Source organism: Gadus morhua, chromosome 15 (genome assembly GCF_902167405.1).
Source record: "Gadus morhua chromosome 15, gadMor3.0, whole genome shotgun sequence".
NCBI classification, from domain to species: Eukaryota; Metazoa; Chordata; class Actinopteri; order Gadiformes; family Gadidae; genus Gadus; species Gadus morhua.
In genome coordinates, this window is record NC_044062.1 from 25,208,039 (window position 1) to 25,231,300 (window position 23,262).

The window sequence follows — 23,262 nt, forward strand, 5'->3', positions numbered from 1 at the left end:
TGATGCATTTGTTTTTTTTTATCACATACATAACCAGAGGGTGCACTGTATTATGTGTGCACACCCCTTCTGAAACCTCTCTCTCTCTCTCTCTACCTCTATTTCTTTCTCTCTCTCGTTTCGTTCTGTGGAGCATGAAAAATTTGTTTCAGTTTTTGAGGAGGTCTGCAACAATCTGAAATATTGACATATATATAACTAGAGGGTGCACTGTACCAGTCGTTCCCAAAGACTGGGTCGCGACCAACATGTGGTTCACGGGAGATTTGAAACTGGTTGCGAAATAAATGTAAAAAAAAAAAGTATATATATAAATATATATATATAAGTGCTGTCAGTTTAACGTGTTATTAACAGCGTTAACGCAAACCAATTTTAACAACGTTAATTTTTTTATCCCGCGATTAATGAAAAACTCCTTAAAAGTGTGTGTGTGTTTGTGTGTCATTCTGTTCAAGCCTGCTGCACAAGAGATCAATGTTGTCATTAGCTGTTACGTCTTTCTGACCAATCGCAGTTCAAGGCCCACCTGGGCTGTACCACTTTGGGAGGGGCCGCTCAGTTACTCCCCTCTAGACAAAATCAACTTGGTTGCGACGTTGACAGTTTGTTCAGTGAGTGAGAGGTTGCGGGCACACAGTTCAGGCTGCCGGACGGCGCTGCAAGGAACTTTTTTTTTTTTTTTTTTACTTTTTTTTTTATATGGATTTTCCAACAATGATACACAAAAAATATGCAAACAAACCATACAAATCAAGTCAAAACACTCACACCAAAAACAAGGATCAAAGCAAAACAAAAAAAACAAAACGAAAAACACACAAAGCTTATAGGTCCTTCCATTCAGTCACAATGCAACAATTCTGTCTTATTCAGATGTCATTACCATGAATAGTAGTGGTATCACCCTCACCCCTTCTGTAATAATTCCATTTCCCCCATTTTCCTTCAAACTGTTCAACCTGCATTCTAAGGGTATGTGTAAATCTCTCCATGTCATAGATCTCCTCCACAATACTCAGCCACTGTTCTTTAGTAGGGGGGTCTACTTTATACCAGGCCCTTGTAATTGCCTTCCTGCTAGCCAATAATAATACTTTCACCAGGTATTTATCCCCTCCTTGTACCTCCTCTTGTGGAATGTTCCCCAAGTACAATACCAGACAAGTTTTTGGTATCTCATATCCCAATATCTTCCTCAGCACACTCCACACTCCCTCCCAGTATCCTTTCATCTTTTGACATTTCCAAAACACATGTGTATGGTCTGCCTCCATTTGACCACACAACCTCCAACATGGTTTCTGGTCTGGTGCGTATCTCCCCTTAATCTTTGGTGTAATGAAATACCTCATAATGTTTTTCCATCCAAATTCTCGCCATATCCTAGAGCTGGTGGCTGAGTGTTGGCCCTTGCACACAGTATACCAGTCATCTTCTGTTATTTCTATTCCAATTTCTTTTTCCCATTTTTCTTTAATATAAACAGTTGAATTTCCCCCACTGTACCCTAGAGCTTGGTATAGGGCTGAGATCACTCTACATTTGCTCCCTTCATATGCATTAATCATTATTGTAATAATCATGTTCTGTTCTTTGGGTTCTTTTAACTTTATTTCCTTTAAATAATAATCCCTCACCTGAAAAAACCGAAAGAGGTCATTTGCTTCCAATTCAAATTTCTCCCTTATAGCCTGAAAACTCTGCAATTTACCCCTCTCTAATAGTGTGCATATTGCTGTAATACCCCTATTTGCCCATCTCTCAAAGCCCAAATCACTTATTCCTGGTTTGAATCTTTTGTCATGGGTTATCCACCTCAGAGGCCTTATTTCATTCTCTATTCCATACTTTCTCACTACCAAGTGCCAAGTCCACAATGTGAATTTAGTTATCGGGTCTAACAATCTCTCTTCCCTTTTAAACAATTCCCTATCGGTCATTAATATTTGTATGGGGCTAGCCCCAACCTTCATTTCTATATCCTTCCATCTAGCTACATATTCTCTATTACACCAGCATGTTACAGCCCTGAGTTGTGCAGCATAGAAGTAGTCTTGTAGTTTCGGTACAGCCATGCCCCCTTTGTCCTTGTGGAGCTGCATGGTGCTAAATCTAATTCTTGGCCTCCTACCCCCCCATATGAACCTGGATATCCATCTATCCCACTCCATGAACTGTTTCGGTGGTATCATTAATGGCAGAGTTTGGAAGAGGTACAATAGCCTCGGTAATACATTCATCTTAATTATTTCTATCCTTGAACTAAGATCAAATTGTAGTGTTGACCATCTTTCTATATCCCGTCTGAGTTCTTGATTAATCTGAATGTAATTGGCAGTATATAACTTCCACGCTCCCTTCGTGATGTTCACTCCCAGATATCTAATTGTTTCTGAATTCCATTTAATTTTATATTTCTTTTTTAACTCTGGTGTAGGGGTATAGTTTATGGCCAAGATCTGTGTTTTGGTAACATTAAGTTTATATCCTGAGTAATACCCATACTCCTCCAACAGGTTCATCAATGCAGGGAAGGATTCACTTGGTCGCTCCAAGTAGGCTACCACATCATCCGCAAATAGCCCTATCTTATGTTCAGTACCATTCAACTTCACCCCTCTGATATCCTGGTTCTGCCTAATCGCCTGTGCCAATGGCTCTATGAATATTGCAATATTGACTACCATTCACCTTGATCCTAGCAGTCGGCTCTTGATATAATGTTTTAATACACTTGACAGATTCCTTATTGAGACCAAATCTTTCTAACACCTTATATAGGTAAATCCAGTTGACACTATCAAATGCTTTCTCCGCGTCTACACTTACTAAAATTGCACTATTCTTTGTTCGTTGAGTCTCTTCTACAATGTGTATCATCCTCCTAATATTGTCCTGTGTCTGTCTTCCTGAAATAAAGCCGGTCTGGTCTTCGTCTATAATGTCAGTCATGAATGTCTCAAATCTTTTGGAGATAATTGATGTAAACATCTTGTAGTCCACGTTCAGTACTGATATTGGTCTATAACTACTACAGTGCTCTTTATCTTTGCCCTCTTTGGGTATGGTTGTGATAATGGCCTCCTTCCATGAAGGAGGGATTTTCCCTTCCTTAATTGTGTACCTAAATGAGGCCAACAACACCGGGATCAACTCTTTTCTAAATATACGGTAGAACAGTGAAGGAAGCCCGTCACTTCCCGGACTGGTATTGTTCTTCAATCTAGAGATGGCCCTTTCCATCTCCTCCTCTGTGATGTCTGCCGTCAATAATGTATTCTGCTCTTCCCCTATTGACGGTCGATCCAACCTGTCTAGGAAGTTTTCCATATCTTGTTCGTCTGCCGCTGCTGGTTGTGTGTATACGTTTTGATAATATTCTCTGAATACTCTCTCAATTTCGTCCGGTTCGGTAAGCAAATCATTAGTTTGTGGATCTCTAATTTTGTATATGGTATTCAATGCTTGTTGTTTTCTTATGCGTCTAGCCAATAATCTGCTTGCTTTGGAACCTCCCTTATAATAGGTTTGTTTAACAAATCTAGCTTTCTTTTCCACTTCTGTCAGTAGTATATTATCAATTTTATTCTTTGTTTCTTTCACTTGTCTATTATCTCTGGGTCACTTGTGGCATTATGTTTTCTCTCCAAGTCCTTTAAACGTCCAATTAGTGTCTGGTAATTTACTAGTCTGGATTTCTTCAGCAGAGTTGTCTGAGCTATCAAGTTCCCCCTAATGACGGCCTTAAGCGCATCCCAAAGAATGTTTGGATCTACCCCCCATTATCATTTTCCTCTATATACCTATTTATATCTTTTTTTATTCTTTCTAACAGGTCTTTATCATTCAGAATCCCCACATTCATCCTCCACACTGTAGTTCTCCTTCTCTTGTTTAAATGTATTGTCATGTAGACTGCGTTATGGTCTGATAAATCTGCTACCCCAATCCTACATTCCTCAACCCTATGCATGTCTCCTTTTGTCATGAAGAAATAGTCCAACCTTGAATACATTTGGTGTGGGACTGAGTGGTGTGTGTAGTCTCTCTCCAAGGGATGTAGTTCTCTCCAAACGTCTGCTATTCCCAAGTCAACCAGTTGTATATTCATATATCTATTTAGCCATGTCCTATTCTTCTTTGTGCTAGTTGTATCTAGATGGTAGTTCATCACCATATTGAAGTCCCCTCCACATATTAAGATCCCCTCTAGTTCTTCATTAATGATGTCAAATAATGATTTAAAGAAGGTTTTCTTGCTATCTGGGGGTGCATATACATTGATCAATGTCACTCTTTGTCCCTCTAATTTACCCTTTATCATTATATATCTTCCCTCCTTGTCACATATTTCTTTTCCAAGTTCAAATTTGGTACAATTTGTTATTAATATGGCTACCCCTCTCCTATTGTTTTGTTTGTGGAAAGTGCTATAAAACGTATTGTTGTACCCAAACCTCTTTAGTTTCTCATGGTCCTCTGTAGACAAATGTGTCTCTTGTAGAAACACCACTTGTAATTTTTCTTTTTTGAATTTGGCCATGAACTTTGCCCTTTTAATTGGACTACTCAGCCCATTCACATTCACTGATACCACTTTAACACCTTCATGCTGCATTATACATCAGTTCCCCAGTGCACTTTCATTACCCATAAGCTAAACATGGACACATAAAAAACCTCAGCAACAGCTATTTTAACTAAACAGTAAAGAAAAAAGTGATCTCCCATGGTAGACTGGGGTTCATTATTTCTCCCCATTTCCCCTGTTGGTGGGGAGAGGGGAAATCCTCTCGTAAGAGGGCCCCCCTTAGCGAAGAAGAACTCTCCCAGCCGAAGTCCTCCGTTCACGCTAAACATGTCCAACATATTCCAACCGTCACTCCCGGCATTAACCTTGCAATTCTTATAAAGCCAACCAAACGCTAGGCATATAGGAAAGTATATACCTACAGGCTACTTACGTAACTTTCAGAACCAACAAGCTTTAGAGAAAAAATAAATAAATAGGAAATGCGAAAGTTCGTGCCTGTTCCATGTTAACGGCTACAAGGATAATTTATTCTCGTCTACTCCTTCCGAGAAAACCGCATCAGCTCCTTCCTTGCTCTCCCAGCGACGTCGGTCTCCTGGTCCCCAACTCTGCGCCATTTATAAGCGGCTTCAAGCTGCTGCTCCAGCGGCGGTTGTTCCTTCTCGACCAGACCTTCCACCTTCATTCCCCTCTCCTCCATCGCCCGTGCAGCTTCTTGTGGACTGCCATAGGTCTGAACGCCTCCTTGCCAGTGGACTCTCAATGATGTTAGAGGTGACTGGAACTTAATCCCTTTTCCCTTCAGAGCTCTCTTCAGACCCGCATAGCCACGGCGCTTTGCAGCCACCTCCGCTGGGTAATCGTGGTCGAACGTCACCATCTTTTCTCCAATCGCAATTTTTGTCTGCCAGGCCTTTCTGAGGATGTCATCCTTCATTTGGTACTGCAGGAAGTTGACAATGATAGCTCTGGGATTCTTATTCGAGGCAGGTTTCGGTGCCAACGCTCTGTGAGCACATTGTATTTGTAGGTCGGGATCTTCCCCGAACTTAAGTTTCTCGCGTATCAACTTCTCTATAAACTCGGGGACCGAATCCTTCTCTGTGCCCTCTGGTACTCCCCAAACTCGAATATTATTTCTTCTTGATCTCCCTTCTAAGTCAGTTACTTTTTCCTGTAGTCTCCTTTGCTGCTTGAGCGAAGAGGCGAGAATCCCCTTCAGCTCTGCGTTCCATTCCTCGTTCTCCACGACGCGCTCTTGAATGTCTATGATATCTCTGCCCTGCGCTTCAATTCCCCTGTCGAAGGCCTCGAATCTGTTGTTCATCTCCACCTTAAAAGTGGCTAGTTCTAGACTCCCAAATTTTGGATACTCTCTCGAATGTCCTTCATTTCTTTGCGGTTTTCCTCGCTATTGGACCCAATCTGCCTAGTCACGTTGTCAAAGCCAGCCTTCATGTTAGCTAGCATGTCTTCGTTAGCAGCTTCAGACTTATCATCTCCCTTTCTATCTCCCATTTTCTCTCGCTCTTTTTGCTTCTTTTCCGTTTTATTTTTGATGGATTCCCTTTTAGTAGTCATCCCCTCTCTGTTTGCGCATTTGAATTTTGGCTTTTCAATGTTTAAGACTTCATCTGCCGGGAGCTCCTGATTTTACGTCTATCCACTAATTTGCCAAACCGGAAGCCGCAAGGAACTTTTCTTAACGAAATATTGTTATCCCGCAGTAATCAGCCCGACAGCTCCGAAACGTTAACGGCCCACCGGGAATTTTCCAGACTCTCCCGATTACCACTCCGCCAGTGTGTGTGTGTGTGTGTGTGTGTGTGTGTGTGTGTGTGTGTGTGTGTGTGTGTGTGTGTGTGTGTGTGTGTGCGCGTAGGCGTTATTCATAGCCTGGTAATGTATATAGGCCTACGTATGGTAGGAATAATCATACTGGTTTAAATAATAAATGTTATAGTATTTCCCATCTTTGCTGAGCAAGAGTTTTGTTCCAAAGTTTAAGGGATATTTAGAATAGAAAAATATGTGTGATTAATCGCGATTAATCGCAAGTTAACTATGACATTAATGTGATTAATCACGATTAAATATCTTAATTGATTGACAGCACTTATAATATATATATATATATATATATTAGTGCTGTCAAGCGATTTAAATATTTAATCGCAATAATGACATAGTTAGAAAAAAGATTTGCGATTAATCACGGTTACTCGCGATTAATCGCAAATCTTTTTTCTATGCTAAATATCCCTTGATTTCTTTTTCCCATTAATTGTTCTCATTTTAATGCTCTTATCAACATGGAGAAGTGCATCGGCTTGCCTTGTGCAAATGTTTTTTTATTGATAGCAACATTGGCATATACTGATCAATTCAATTCAATTCAATTCAAAAAAGATCAAAACAGGACGATACCAAAAAAAAGCCTATAGTGCAATTAAACGATGAACTTACAAACACACTGCCTTGAACATAGCAGTCAGGCTACTCCTTCTTTGTTTTGAGCTTAAGAAATAAGAAAAAAAAAAAAAATAATAATAAATTGCGTTCATCGCGCGATAAAATAATTAACGCTGTTAAAATTGGTTTGCGTTAACACCGTTAATAACGCGTTTAACTGACAGCACTAATATATATATATACAGTTTTGTTTTTTTGACATTAGCATTTACAAAAAACTTTCAACAAGAAGCATGTTTTTGATAGTACTGAATGTTTGCTATGTTTGTAACTGTTAATTTTACTTATAACATTGAATCTAGTTGAAAGACTAAGGTAGATTGTGTTTGTTTTACTGATGAGAGGAAATAAAAACAATGAGATAGCCAAAACAAGGAGATGTTTGCTCCGCCTAAATGCATTTATTTCGTCTCATTTATAATGTATTTAATACAGGTTTTATGTTTTCAATAACAAGTGCATAAAAATAAAGTTGTGATTTATCTCTTTGAAATGGCTGGTTTAAGTTAATACATAAGGGGATGCGGAATTGGCAGTAAAAACGTTCAGGAATGTTCATTCATGGTCAAAAATGATTTTATAAATAAGGCCTGTTGTGAATTGGGTCGTGATGGTTTGTAGTTTAAAAAAAATGGGTCCACAGAAAAAAAGTGCACTACACTGTCGAATAGACATTCATGTTAATCCCTCACCGTCGGATATCGACGAAAGGAAATCGATGTCCATCAACGGTGATGCCGTCACGTTATGCAACTATTGATTTGTTTGACATGATCTAAAAAAAAAAAACAACGCAGACAATCAGAGCCATCAACCTTAGGTTACTTTGATCTTGCATAATTTTATTCAGCTCCGGTGTTTGTAACGTAAGGTAAAACAAATCATAATAATGACGATGATGATGATGATATAATAAAAATAATTATTATAATAATAATAATTGAATATTTATCTCACTTTGTGTATCTGGGCAACCCAGTCGCCAAAAGCGACTGGGTTGCAGTCACTTTGCGACTGGGTTATCTCACTTTGATACACAAAGTGAGATAAATATTCAATTATTATTATTATTATTATATCATCATCATCGTCATCATCATCGTCATTATTATGATTTGTTTTACGTTACGTTACCAACACCGGAGCTGAATAAAATGATGCAAGATCAAAGTAACCTAAGGTAGATGGCTCTGATGGTCTGCGTTGTTTTATTTTTAGATCATGTCAAAGAAATCAATAGTTGCATAACGTGACGGCATCACCGTTGATGGACATTGATTTCCTTTCGTCTATATCCGAGTGTGAGGGATTAACATGAATGTCTATCTGATTGACCCCCGCGTTGAAAAACGACACTAAAGGTAAAACATGATTGTCTATCTGACGGACCCCCGCGTTGAAAAAAAACGAAAGGGAGTGAGACTGTGTTGTCCATCTCTCTCTTTCTCTCTCTCTCTCGTTTCGTTCCGTGGAGCACGAAAATGGTCTGAGAAACATTCAAAATGCATTGGTTTACATTTCGGTCTGGGGAGCACGAAAAATTTGTTTCAGTTGTTGAGGAGGCCTGCTTTAAAAATCGGTAATATTGACATATATAACCAGAGGGTCCACTGTACTGTCTGCGCACACCCCTTCTGAAGCCCTTCTCTCTCTCTCGCTCGCTCGCTCGCTCTCTCTCGTCTGAGAAATGCTCCCATTCAAACTGCATGGGTTTACATTTCGTTCTATCTAGCACAAAAAAGTCTGAGAAACGCTCCTATCCATAATGCATTGGTTTACATTTCATTCTGTGTAGCACGAAGAAAGTCGGACAATCGTGCTCTGGGACACGATTCAATAGGTTAACGTTGTGTGCGGGTGAGAACTAAATCGCGTGATACCGGGTTGGGTGGTGCAGATGCAGGGGAACCCAATACCATTAGCACAAGTCAGTTCACCCTCCCCAACTGTCCCAACTCTTTTCCAAACACCCTGACCTTGGACACACATGATCCGTCCCCGACTCTCAACGTTCTCAATGTACTTTCTCCCTGCCCCCCTCTCTGTTGCTCCTTTTTCTTGTTTGTGAACATGGGTGAGTTTTAGTAGATTGTGTTACTTTTCTTTTTTCTCTGTGAATGTGAGCTGTCTTACCACAGAAGAGTAACGCAGAAAGGGTTGTTATGTCTGTGTTTCCTCCCTGGTCCCTCTCTCAGCTCCAGGGGGTCCCCCTGAGAGATCTGCTCTGTCAACCCATGTCCACCAGGGGGCCATACACAGAACACCCTGCTCTCCCATCCCAGGTGAAGGTAGGCTTCCAGTCCAGTGCCGTGTTCCAATACCCGTACTTCCATGAGTATACTTAAAGGAATAGAGTATACTATCCGTACTATCCGTACTCACTGAGTACGTTAATTTTTCAGATGCGAGTGCTGTTCTAAATCGAGTACTCCATGGTGCACTTACCGGAAATGACGATCGCGACAGCCGCCTAAAAAAACTATTCAGAGGCGATTGTAAAATGTAATAAATATGAATATGTAACACGACGAAACTTACATTTGTATGGTGCAGAAGCTGCAGGCGCTGTCCCTTCGGTATCCATTATTTTTCGAGTTGATCGCTCAGCCTGTCTCCGCCTCTTCCGCTACGTAGCTAAGATGGCTGCCGTTGAGTACAGAAAGTGTCCTTCGATCCACACTTCACGATTAGCCCGTTTTGAGTACGACATCCGGGTCTTTGAAGTATACTTCTTTTCGCCAGATCTGAATTGGAACGTACTACGTACTAAAAATTTGGCTAGTAAGTACGGATTGTACGGGTATTGGAACACGGCACAGCTATCAACCCAGAGGCCTGGCTTGTGCCACTTAAAAAGTAATAATAATAACAACAGTACAGAATATGTAAACTTTTACCTTATTTAGATAATTGTTTTATGCAAAGGAGATAAGGCTAAGAACAATCGAGGCATACAATACAATTTGGTTTGGTGCTGCTAACCACATAAAACAACTGCAGGATGCTGGGTAGTAGCCATTGGGCTCAAGATGAACTAAGTGTAGACATAGAGATTTGTAAGGATATTAGAGATTGGTGTGTCAGTGACCTGGTCTTCCCCAGGCATGCACCCTCCTGGGCCTCCGTTAGCCAGGCCTGTCCTGCCCAGAGAGCGAGGCACGGTGGACCGCGTCATAGAGTACCTGGTGGGAGACGGCCCCCAGAACAGGTGAGCATCAGGGAGTAACGCTGCTTTACATTCACTAAATATACAATCAACCAGGCAAGTTACTACCTTGGTAATGGACTCATTTGTTTGCATTTTTTTGAAACCCATTTATAGTTGAGGACGTCTAAGAAGATTCATATTCCAATCAGTGACATTTAGGGGCCACTCACACTAGGGCCGTTTGCCTGTTCCGTGCTGCAGGAAGATTCAGCACGATTCCCCCCGCTGGCCCGTGGTCACACTGCTCCCAAAGGCTGTGGCCTGGGCACGATTGCTCCTTCATACACACGTCATCACGTTGTAATACGATAAATACGTCATCACCAAGCGTCCTCGCCGCCATAACAACAATGGAGAACAACAAAGCGAATGCTGTCATCGGCCCAAATTTCAAGTAAACACTCGACTTCACTATCGCACCAACGTAAACCCACTCGTGAACCGCTTGCCGCCATTGATTAAAATGATTGTTGTGGGAAAGAAGGGCATGGACCTATAAAGAAAGAAGGGTCGCGCAAGGACTACATCATCCAGCTCACGTTGCGTATCCGCGAGTGTCGTCTCATTAGCATCTGTACTTTGGCCACGGCACACCTCTCTCACAAGTGTGCCGTGGCCAAGGGGCGGTTCCGTGCTGGAATACGGTTGGCGTGGTCACACTAGCCAAACATTCTAGACTTTAGTAAAGTATGCAAATGAGCTCGGGCACGGGGCCGCGGCCCTAGTGTGAGTGGCCCCTTAGAGAGCTGAATGAGGGCTTAAGACAGGATGGTTTAAATAATCCTAACCCAATGTCTTTGTGTGTTTCTAGATATGCTCTCATCTGCCAGCAGTGTTTTTCTCACAATGGGATGGCTCTGAAAGAGGAGTTTGAATATATAGGTAACAAAAAACAATTTTACTCACGGTACTATCTCCATACACAGACACGTTCCGCTTTATTTCTCATGTGATCCATGCAAGATCAACTGTTAATGAAGGTCATTGACATGTTTTATATTATTTGTGCATGTCGTTAAGCCATGGCTACTTAGTCGTTGAAGCTATACTATATTGTTTCTGCTGGTAGGGGTTTCAATCAACATAATAAGAAAAGACATGTTTGATGACGGTGGAGTTGTTGTTTTCTCCCCCATTGACAGTGAAAACCAATGTGATGGGCAGAACTCTTGTTCAAGGATGAGTTAATGTATTAAAGCTGTGTTAACAGGTGAAGATAATGTTGTCTGAGGTATTCTAGTGCTGTTATCCATGGGTAAGACAATCATAATAAATGTTACTGTATGACGTTACCGTACCCATTACTGTGTTTCCCGCAACATTGTATGCTAACCACCAACCCACATGAACTGTGATGAGTGCACAGGTAACAACAGTGCAATTATCCATTGCATAGATAACACTAAGTGTTTACAAGTTACAAGCAGGTAAAAAAAAGTGTGGCCAGTAAGCACATGGACTATAAAAGATATGTTAAAGGTGCCATGACATGCTATTTTATGGATGCTTTAATATAGGTATTAGTGGGCCACTAACACAGTATTCAAAGACGTTCCCGAAATTCAGCTGTGGTGCAGAGTTACAGCCACTCCGAGCCAGTCGCACATTGAGCTTCCCCCAAATGCGCTGTTTTGGTGTCTGTAGCTATAATGCAAATGAGGAGGAGCGAGGCGGGTCAAGGAGGAGGGTTGGGGTGTGGCCCTGAGCAGCTTGCAGCCACGGTACCATGCGCTCTATTTACAGAGGATGTATCGCAATGGCGAGGCGTACACAGCCTTTAGCTGTGTTCTGTACATATTCTACAACACACGGGAGTCCTGGAGCTCTATATCTAAATAATATCATATAGCCCTTATAGATATCTATATCATATAATATATATTATCACGGCCAAAAGCTGTGTGAGTGGATATTATGAATCTCAAACGACAGCGTTGGGTTCTACGACGTTCCTTGTTCTTCCACGTCCACATCCATGTGAAGTAGACTGAACCGCGACAAGGAGTAGAAAGGAATTGTTGCCGGGCAGCGTTTAGGCACCTCCGCCTCCTAAAGCGCCGAGGCGGTGGTCCCTCGGCAGCGGAAAGCGGGGCTCAAGCGGGAGACATTCGCCGCCAACAATCCCTTTCTCCTCCATGTCGTGGTTCATGTTCTTGAGGGAGTCAAAGCCAAAGTTCCTTCCCCCAATTCATTTTCAACAATGGCTGTGATAACCCCCACTACGAGTCTCGTTGAAATACCAGAGACGAGAGTCCGACGTGTTATGCGCCATAACACCAAAAGCAGAACGGTTATCCAAATAACAAGGAAGTGTACAACACTTGCGTTACAGTCCTGGAGCTCTATATCTAAATAATATCATATGATACATAGATATCTATATCATCAAAAACCTGAACGTGTATCCAATTCAGGTTTTTGGTATTCCGTAATACTGATTTGTGAGTTCTGCATTTTTTCTGTTCAGGAAATCTCTGGGTAAAACAAAAAATGTAAATACAAAATTAGCTGCCCAAGGTAAGTCTGTTTGGTAACTCTTACTCGCTGGCTGGCATGAGCCACTGGGAAAACTAGCACATGGCAGCTAGATCAATATTATCAAAGAAACAAATCGCCTCTGGATTACGGTTTTCCCAGTTTCCTCGGATGTAGGGGGATAAAGGGAATTGAACATTGACATGCAACCTCACCAAATGTAACGGGCCGTACCTTGAATAAAGCTACGGAATAAAAAAATAAAGAAATTGGTTTTCATGAGGAAATGTTACATATTATACCATTAAAACACACAGTGAATCAGTGGGTTAGCTCTGGAGTAGATGTGTGTGACTAAGCTGATCTTTTGCTTTGTTAATTGTCTTGTTCACATTCCTCCTCCATGTTCAGCCTTCCGTTGTGCGTATTGTTACTTCATGAACCCGGCCCGCAAGACGCGCCCCCAGGCCCCCAGGCTTCCAGAGTTCAGCTTCGAGAGGAGGCTGAGGGCCGAGTCCCCTTCCCCAGGGCCGGTGCCTCATTCCGGCTCAGAAACAGAGGAGAGTGCCACACCGTCTGGAGGTACTGACACATGAAACCACAGCAGGCTGCTTCATTTTAGGCTTTAAAGAGCAACTGTTTTCCCACACCCGAGATTGATTAGTCATGACATTTTCAAAAGGTTTTTTCTTGTCCCAACTAGGAGTGAATCTCTAGATGTGAGATTGACAGATCAACTAGGAGATCAATCTATTTTTGAGCACGCATTTTTTTTATTATGGCTATGGCCCCTTTTAATGGAACCAATTGTCTTGTCTTACTTGGAGTTGGTCCTTTGTGGCAAAATGGAACATGGAAATATTATGCCAATATGTTGCCTCTGCTTTGGTTTTGACTTTACTTTATAACATTTTATAACGTATGCAACATTTTAGAAGATCTCCGTTTAACATGTTCCATCAAAGACTTTTAACCCTAAACTGCTCCTGACGAGCTGCCTTGCATGGTTGACTCTGCCGTCGGTGTGTCAATGTGTGTATTAATGTAAGTGTGCTAAATGCCCTAAATGTAAATGTATAGCTCTGCAGTCTGCACCTGTTGGCTGGGTTTGCCTCATTCTCCTTTTATTCTTAACAACCCCCCCCTCCCCACTGCTGGCTAAAACGTCACAGTACTTGATGAATACATTTGTATTCAGTCCATGCAATGCGTATACAGATTAATTGGACCGTTTTAGTATTTATGAGCACATTTGAGGCGGAATGTGCACATTATTAAACAAAACCTGATTCTGTCCACTACACACCTTTGCCAGGCGTTAGTACAGGCCTGTATCAGGCGTTAGTACAGCCATTACTACAGGCCTTTGTCAGGCGTCACTAAAGGCCTTTGTCAGGCGTCACTACAGGCCTGGCTCAGGCATCACTACAGTCCTATCTCATGCGTTACTACAGGCGTTACCACAGGCCTGTCTCAGGCGTTATGACAGGCCTGTCTCAGGCGTTCCCACGGGCCTGGCTCCGGCGATACCACAGGCCTGGCTCAGGCGTTACCACAGGCCTGTCTCAGGCGTTGCCACAGGCCAGTCTCAGGTGTTACCACAGGCCTTTCTCAGGCGTTACCACAGGCCTGTCTCAGGCATTGCCACAGGACTGATTCAGCAATTACTCCAGGCCTGTCTATGGGGTTACTACAGGTGTTACCACAGGCCTGTCTCAGGCGATACTAATAGGCCTGATTCCGGCGTTACTACATGCCTGTCTCAGGCGTTAGTACAGGTCTATCTCAAGCATTACCACAGGCCTGTCTCAGGCGTTACAACAGGCCTGTCTCAGGCGTTACCACAGGCCTGTCTCGGGCATTACCAGGCCTGCCACAGGTACCTGATTTTTGGATGTATTGATTGCTGGCGAGATGAGGGGGCAGCTTCACCAAACATGACAAAAACTTTTTCAAAAACGAGCCTATCCTAGCTTTAAGAGACATTGAATTTATCGTTGTGTTTGGATATAGAATGACCAACGTATCTAAAGTAGTATATCTGTATTAGTGATGTGCATCTCCATCAGGAGGACGATGCGATACACATCTCGATGCACTGCCAACGATCCGATACATTCAAGATACATAAAAGCAGCTACTAATGCGATACGATACGATTCACCCCTATTGCGATGCAGTGCGATTCGACACGATACGATTCGACACGATGCGATTCAACAAGATGCGATGCTAAATAATACAATTCTATGCAATTTAATATGATACATAATGATTTATTTATTTGTCAGACAACAAATCAGTAACCAGGTTTCTGACAAAAGAAAACATTTATGTGCATGTGTGTAAGTGTGTTCTGAATGTAAAATTTTTGTTTGTCAGACAACAAATCAGTAACAAGGTTTCTGACAAAAGAAAACATGTATGTGTGATGTGTATGTGTATGTGTGTGTATGTGCATAAGTGTGTTCTGAATGTAACATTTTTTCACTATACCTGACAGTCACAACACAGTTTGCTTCATCCTAAACATGCGGATCAACTGCCTCACACACTAAATTTAACTAATTTGTCCTATTTTCAGGTTTTTCTTAAGGAATATGAGTTGATCCACATGATCAGGATGAAGCAAACTGCGCTTTGCTGTAACTATGTCCCCAGCCGTGCTAAACACTCTTTCAGAGGGTACACTCGTTGCTGGGATGCACAGGTAGCTCTTTGCCAAGGCTGAAAGCAGTGGAAGATCCACTTGTTTTTTCCACCACTGCAACACATCACCACTCAAAGCTAAAGAATCCCTCTCTCTGTACTTTAAGATTTCTGCCCTAGCCCTCTCCCTTGTGGTCTTCATTGGTGCTCTCGCAGTGAGGAAATCCCCAAACATCTGGTTCAAGGCTGTCTTCTTGGGGGGGACATCATCTATGGAATGGAACAGAAAAGCACAGTGAATTATCAGTTGTGTTAAAAAAATATGTAAAAATTATGATTTACAATACTTTCTTACTATATATATATATATATATATATATAATATAGTAAGATAGTATTGCAGGTCATAACTTTGTAAGATAGTATTGTATGTCATAATTTTGACATTTTTTTTAACACAACTGATATCCACAGTGCTCTTTTGTTCCATTCCATATATATTATTTAAATAATACTTTATAACTATATATATATAATAAATGCATCTTAAAACATTATTTTATAGCTTTTGGCACAGTTCCTATCAGAACAAACCTCTCTCTTCCTCTGGGCTTCTGTCAACCTCTGCCTGGCCCTCAGTCAGTGTGCCACTGTCACCTGCCTGGCCCTCATTGAGTGTGCCACTGTCACTTGCCTGACAAAAATATATATATATGGGAACATATAAATAGTATAAAGGAGACTAGCTGCTAGATTTCTTTTTCCAATTCAAAGAAGACACAGGTAAATTCAAGTAACAAATAGTTTAGCTACGGTTTAGCTAGGTTTAGCTACGGTTTATGGAGTATATTCTTACCTCTTCCTCCATCATCACCACCTCTGCTGTTAGCTTCGTGAATACCATGTCCTTGGTGCCGTGGTCTTCCAAGAAAGCCAGGTCTTTGAACCGTGGATCGAGCACTGCAGCATAGTAGAGGAGGTCTTGGAGATACGTGTAGCGACCATCAAAATCCTGTCGGAATCGCTCCTTCATCACAGAAATTTCCAGCAGATCGCTCTCATCTGGCTGGAAATGCTTCTGAAGTTTGGCCTGTATTGGGGAGATCATTGAGATAGTGGGGTGTTTTTCCTCACTGAGGAGTGTTGTTGCCACTTTCAGAGGGGACATCAATTTGATGACCTCTGGGATCAGTGTCATGTCTTCCTCTGTCAGGCTGGCTAATCCTTCTCCCCTCTTTATCTTCCTTGACAGAAGAGTGTTCAACACAGCAGGCTGCTGCTCCCAAAAACGCTCCAACATGTCAAGTGAACTGTTCCATCTTGTGGGAACATCATGGATGAGCTTGTGATTTGGCATGTGTAACTGGGCCTGCATTTCACGTAGAACCTCAGTTGCTTGTGGGCTTCTGTGAAAAAAAGTTGTAATCTTCCTCACTTTCACCAGAAGCTCTGACACCCTGTCCACCTTCAGGGATTTTTGTGAGGCCAGATTGAGCGTGTGCGCGATGCATCGCACATGGGGGTTTATCTCTGCACGAACTCCAGCCAGTAACATATTTTTTGCGTTGTCCGTGACCAACGCTGGGTTCTTGTCTGCGATGTTCCATGTGCAACAAACGTCCTTCAGTAAAAGTCCCAGATTATTCCCTGTGTGAGCCTCGTTGAACGGTCTGGTTTGAAGGACGTGGTTTTGTAAAACCCACTCTTCATCGATGTAATGTGCCGTTACGGTGACATAGGAGTCAGTGGCGCGAGACGTCCAACCATCAACTGTAATAGCAACTCTTTTGGCATTGCTCAACGATTTAGCTATTTCATGCCTCACTTTTTCATACAGAAGAGGGATTTCTTTATCCGTGAAAAGCTTCCTATTCGGGATGTGGTACCTCGGCTCCAGAATGTGTAGGAGGTATTGGAAGCCCTCGTTTTCAACAACACTGTAAGGCTGAATATCTTTGCAAATAAAGAAGGCAATGGCTTCGGTTATTGCCTTTGATCGAGCTGAGTTGGTAGCCAGCGGGGCATGAAAAAAGGTGGAAATACTTTGCGCAGGTGTACTTGTTGAGGCAGCCACTGTAGCCATAGATGATCGGAGGATGAGGCAGACGTCTCACCATGTCGCCTCTTCAGGTGAGTACCTAAATTAGTCGTGCTGCCTGTGTACTTTATGGCACCACGACATATTTTGCATATTGCATGGGTCTTATCCAATTTTCCATCTTTCTTTGCAAAGCCAAAGTTTTGCCAAACCTTGGACTTATTGCAAGCTTTAGGGACGTATAACTCCTCGTCAGCCATTGTAACTCTCCCGAACACTCCTTCAACTCGCGCGATACTTGGCCGCGACACTTCACGAAAATCTGCCACTGACAGCAGTGGAGATGAGAGCGCGTTTAGGAAACAGTTAGAGAGGGGGAATCTAGAAATATACAATTGTACCGGATTATACCGATGCAAAATTTTTTAGGTACGATGCATCGCGGTTCATCCCACATTGTATCCGATGCACCCATTTTTGATCCGGGCCATCGCATCGTGAGCTTTTATGACGATGCATCGGTGCGAACCGGTGAATCTTCCCATCCCTAATCTGTATAGGCTCTTTATCATTGAAATGTAACGGGGAAGTCAAAGTGCCGGCATCATCATTGCTGAACCTTTGAGCTCAGCCTTTAAAGATGAACTGAACTGAAATTTGAAGTTTAGCTGATATAACAGATGTATTGTCTGCCTTCTCATTGATACAATAACAAAAAATGGCTGGACTTGCTAAAAGGGATTAAACAGTACGGTGAAAGTGTGGCGCCGCCGCGACTTTCCGTCTCGTAAACGGTCGTTGCCATTTGAAACGGTCGATGCCATTTCCGACCATGTCCGATTGCGTCCGCTCTCCGATCTTGAATTCCGAATGCTTCGTTGAGGTTGCTTATGCCGCGTTTCCACTGCAGGGTGCGGAACGGAACGGATCGCAAAGGTGCGGTAGGGAGGGGGCGGTATAGCCCAGCTCAGTTCCGAGGTCGCGTTTCCACTGCCGACAGTACCCTTGGTGGTAGGCCGGATGTCGATCGCCGCGGCAGCTACGTAAACATCGTAAACAACGTCTTCCTCCCCAAGAATGCAGACGAACGTCTCCACCTCCTTGTTCGCCCAAGCAAGCTTTTTACGCGACATGTTAATTGTAAAGAATAATACCTCGAGGCTACTGTTTGTTTGTTTTTATCCCCGCGTCACCCGGAAGTGACGATTCTGTTGACCAATCAACGGAGGGGGGGTGTAGTTAGAATTTCACGGGACCCTTTCAGGCGTCTGGTCTTGTTTTGGGTACCGCAACGGAGGAGTCCCGAGAATGGGGCCGGAACGGGTACGGCAAAGTCCGGGTCACGGACTTTGCCGTACTTTTGGCGGTGGAAACGCGACCCGACCCGCACCTTTGCGATCCGATCCGTTCCGCACCCTGCATTGGAAACGCGCCATTAGTAACCAGAGACTCTGTCGGAGCGTTCCCTCTTCGTCATAACTATCAAACCAAACATCCTTCACATTCACCGAGCGAACATTATGAAAGTAAAATGCACATTTCTCGCTAAAAATGTTTCCATAAAAGCATTTAATGGCGTAACTATGTTACTATTTCCACACAGAATAAAGAAAGATGTCGGCCGTATGCTTCTGTCCAAGCTCACTACTCTCTGCCAGTGACGTCGGGTCAAGCTCAACGCTGATTGGGTAACGCGGCTAATCGTCATGCCGTCAATTCCGTTCACGAAGCATTCGGAATTTAAGATCGGAGAGCGGACGCAATCGGACATGGTCGGAAATGGCATCGACCGTTTCAAATGGCAACGACCGTTTACGAGACGGAAAATTGCGGCGCCGCCATGTTGGATTTCAACAACGCTACGACACTTGCATGGTAACCTACTCCTACTCTGTGGCTCTAGCAGCCATAGCAGGTAATGAGTCAGTTCCTGAGGCTCGCTGAAATGGCTACAGAAAAACAAACAACCAGGTCTACAGGAGGATCATCTTATCGCATTGCCCCTGGCTGCAGTAATGCATTATAAAGGGCCAAGGCAGCTGGGGTAATCATACATTTCCACAGGCTTCCTTTGAATGGGAAACCAGCCCTTAAAACGGACTAACCCTCCGATAGCCCTGTCATGTCAATCTCCACAAGCTAGCACTCCGACCATAAAGTGTATAAACTAGTACTACGACGATATCACAGATCTATGTTTCCAAGCTGCTAATTAAACCACGGCGGGTCTGTAAACAGAAGTTCAACAAATGTCTCTTTCTACTCACCCTGATGTTCGCTGACTAGCCGATTGCTGATGCAGAGGGAGTTATACTCGAAGAAGTAGTTTCATAGTAAGATGTATCTGTGCAATATCCATCTGTTCAATATCCATCAACATCCATCAGAAAGTAAACCGCCAACATCCACCTAAAGTAAACGTGACGCTTGTGAATCCGCCTCGCATATGCTCATCAACGGGTGTATCTCCCAAAGTGCATCCAACATGTCTTTCAGGTCCCGTCCACCCGGAGCCAATTTTTTTGTGAAACCATGTCTTTAATAACCATGTTGCTAGGCAGATAATAAACCATGTTCTTTAATAGGTCCATGGTCCCAGGGTGGTTTCAATTAAAACCGGACCTATGCGGTTTCGTGTTAGGATTCGTGTGGACGCCTGAAGCGACGTTAGAGTTGCGTTGAAAGTTACAGGGTTTTTTTTGTATAATTTTTTGTTGCTTTAAATACAGCCCCTTGTTCAATTTAATTACCAACTGTACATTCAGAAGTATTTCTACTCAATCTAAAAGGTTAAACAACTACTATCTCCTCCTCGACTTGAATGTTTTTATACAGCGCGCAGGCTGGATGCGCGCAGGCTTGATGCGCTCCACTTTTTTTTGTGGAGAACCAGCGCCTTGATAGGTACTACAGCGTCTGTACAGTTCGTTGCGTTTCCGCAATAAGTCCGTCTTTACAGAGATATTCCTGAAACTCATCAAAAGAAAAAGGAGGGGGAAAGATCGTTTTCGCCCTTGTTACTTGTTTGCTATTTATGGGGCTCTCCAGTGTCTCCGCTCGGACGTACCTTAGAGATAGCATGGGCACTTCCAAAACCTCTCTCTCGCCGCACAGCATTTGAAATGCCCTATGCAACCTAATCCAACCATAGATGGTCATGGTTGACCGGGACCTCTCGGCAGTAAACCGATTCAATGGCAGTGTCCATGCTCCGGCAGCACCCACAGGATCCGAAGGTGGAGCTACAGCCTGAAATTGATCCCTCTCCACCTGGCAGTCGGACACTACAGGCATGTCCCACACAGGCTCAAACCAGCCATATTAAAATCACTATTTCCCGCCGTGGAGTGTAGAAGACGTTTGCGTGTCTGCAGCAACGACCTAGTCCTACCATGCCAGTAACGTCATCGGTGCTCTAATACTAAAAGACGCATTTTCTTTTGTTGCTAATAAAAGCTATTTATTGATTTGTTTTTAATATTTTTTAGTGTTATTTATTTTATAATGGTCATATTCTAGCACGTTATCGAAACTGACTGGCTGCCGAGGATTTTTCGTTCTCAGTGGGTGTTGGTCGCCGCCAGGGCTGCGCCTTGTCACCATTCTTGTTTGTGATATACATGGACAGGATATCGAGGCGTAGTCGTGGTGGGGAGGGGTTGCAGTTCGGTGGTCTGAGGGTCTCGTCACTGCTTTTTGCAGATGATGTGGTCATCATTGAATCATCGGCCTGTGACCTTCATCACTCACTGGATCGGCTGGCGGCCGAGTGTGAAGCGGCTGGGACGAGGATCAGCACCGCTATATCTGAGGCCATGACTCTTAGCAGGAAACCGGTGGATTGCTTACTCCGGGTAGGAAATGAGTCCTTAGCCCAAGTGAAGGAGTTCAAGTACCTCAGGGTCTTGTTCGCGAGTGAGGGTACGATGGAGCGTGAGATTGGCCGGAGAATCGGAGCAGCGGGGGCGGTATTGCGTTTGCTTTACGCACCGTTGTTACGAAAAGAGAGCTGAGTCTGCAAGGCAATGTCGATCTTTGTTCCTATCCTCACCTATGGTCATGAGGGTTGGGTGATGACCGAAAGGACGAGATCGTGGGTACAAGCGGCCGAGATGAGTTTTCTCAGAAGGGTGGCTGGCGTCTCCCTTAGGGATAGGGGGAGAAGCTCAGCCATCCGTGAGGAAGTCGGATTAGAGCCGCTGCTCCTTTACTTAGAAAGGAGTCAGCTGAGGTGGTTCGGGCATCTGGTGAGGATGCCCACTGGGCGCCTCCCTTGGGAGGTGTTTCAGGCACGTCCAGTGGGGAGGAGACCTCGGGGAAGACCCAGGACTAGGTGGAGAGATTATATCTCAACACTGGCCTGGGAACGCCTCAGGATCCCCCCGTCAGAGCTGGTCAATGTGGCCCGGGAAAGGGAAGTCTGGGGCCCCCTGCTTGAGCTGCTCCGCCCGCGACCCGACCTCGGATAAGCAGATGAAGATGAGATGAGACACGTTATCGATGTTCATTATTTCAATTCAGTTCATCTTTAATGGTGTGATTCTGCCTCTAGCTAGGGCCCCGACTCCATGGACCTCTGTCCACAGCTTTATCCAGAGCCAGCAGCCCCCAGAGCACCCTCTGGCACAGCCCCTGCAGAATCCAGGTTCCCCTCTCTCCTTTTCTTCTCTGATTTTCATTTAATCTCAATTGCTTAAGCTAATTCCCCACGCCCCCTTGTGGAGTCCTGCTCTGCTGTAGATTAGGTAACGTTATAGATGGTCCCTGCTACACACCGTCTCTTTCCCTGGGACAATCAGGGGCAACATCTGGTGCGATTTTACTGTCTGAATGGAATTTAGTCCTTAATATCAAAATAAGGTATGAGAAGAGTCCACTTAACTCAACAGAGCATAGGTCGTCAAGTCAAAGGTCATCAGGGCAATGCTGCAGTAGGAGAGAGTTATAACTAAACAGAGCATAGGTCGTCAGGTCAAAAGTCATCCGGTCAAAAGTCATCAGGTCAAAGGTCGTCAGGTAAATGCTGTGCTAGGAGAGAGTTATAACTGAACAGAGTGTAGGTTGTCAGGTCAATGGCATCAGATCATAGGTCGTCAGGTTGATAGTGTGGTAGGAGAGAGTTATGACTGAACAGAGCGTAGGTCGTCAGGTCAATGGCATCAGATCATAGGTTGTCAGGTTGATAGTGTGGTAGGAGAGAGTTATAACTGAACAGAGCGTAGGTTGTCAGGTCAATGGCATCAGATCATAGGTTGTCAGGTTGATAGTTTGGTAGGAGAGAGTTATGACTCAACAGAGCGTAGGTCGTCAGGTTAAAGGTCTTCAGGTCAATACTGTGGTAGGAGAGAGTTATAACTGAACAGAGCGTAGGTCGTCAGGTCAATGCTGAGGTAGGAGAGAGGTGTACAAACCACAAGCGTCGTCATGCAGTCGTTTTTCCCCTTGGCTCAGCTCTGAATTATCCCTTCATTCGTATCCAACCAATGGGAAAAGACATTTAATTAATTATTACGGCTCGTCCGTAGGGTCGCAATGATTTCAGTGTTTCTTTCCTTGGTGTCTTGACTATTGATATGTCTAACATGGATGGTGTGTATAACTATTTATAACCTATCGGGATTTGAATGTGCCAGCGTTGGGTGTTTCCTGGCTTTTAGTGCAGCGCCACAGGAGGACTGCAGGGAGTTCAATGGATGTGTGTCCCTCTCTTTGGAATGCAGAGCCGCTCACTTTTACTGGATCAATGTTAACAGATTCACTCTCAAATTCCATCTTCTGATCTCTTCATATCCGAATTAACTTATTTGACTCTGCATTATTAAAGCCAAATCAAACACAAAAAAAACCAACCTCAGGGAAATGAGCGTACACGATGGTGACTGA

The 23,262-nt window shown here is 43.5% G+C and overlaps 1 protein-coding gene across 1 annotated transcript in view; it reads left to right on the top strand.

Annotated features, from left to right (window-relative positions):
- LOC115559767 (endoplasmic reticulum junction formation protein lunapark-B) overlaps nucleotides 1–23,262 on the top strand; it is a 44,558-nt gene that overhangs the window by 16,444 nt on the left and 4,852 nt on the right. The window contains exons 7-11 of the mRNA XM_030378830.1: nucleotides 9,205–9,297; nucleotides 10,112–10,217; nucleotides 11,029–11,099; nucleotides 13,104–13,274; nucleotides 21,932–22,024. Coding sequence (XP_030234690.1) covers nucleotides 9,205–9,297; nucleotides 10,112–10,217; nucleotides 11,029–11,099; nucleotides 13,104–13,274; nucleotides 21,932–22,024 — 534 coding nt within the window. The remainder of the gene's footprint in view (nucleotides 1–9,204; nucleotides 9,298–10,111; nucleotides 10,218–11,028; nucleotides 11,100–13,103; nucleotides 13,275–21,931; nucleotides 22,025–23,262) is intronic.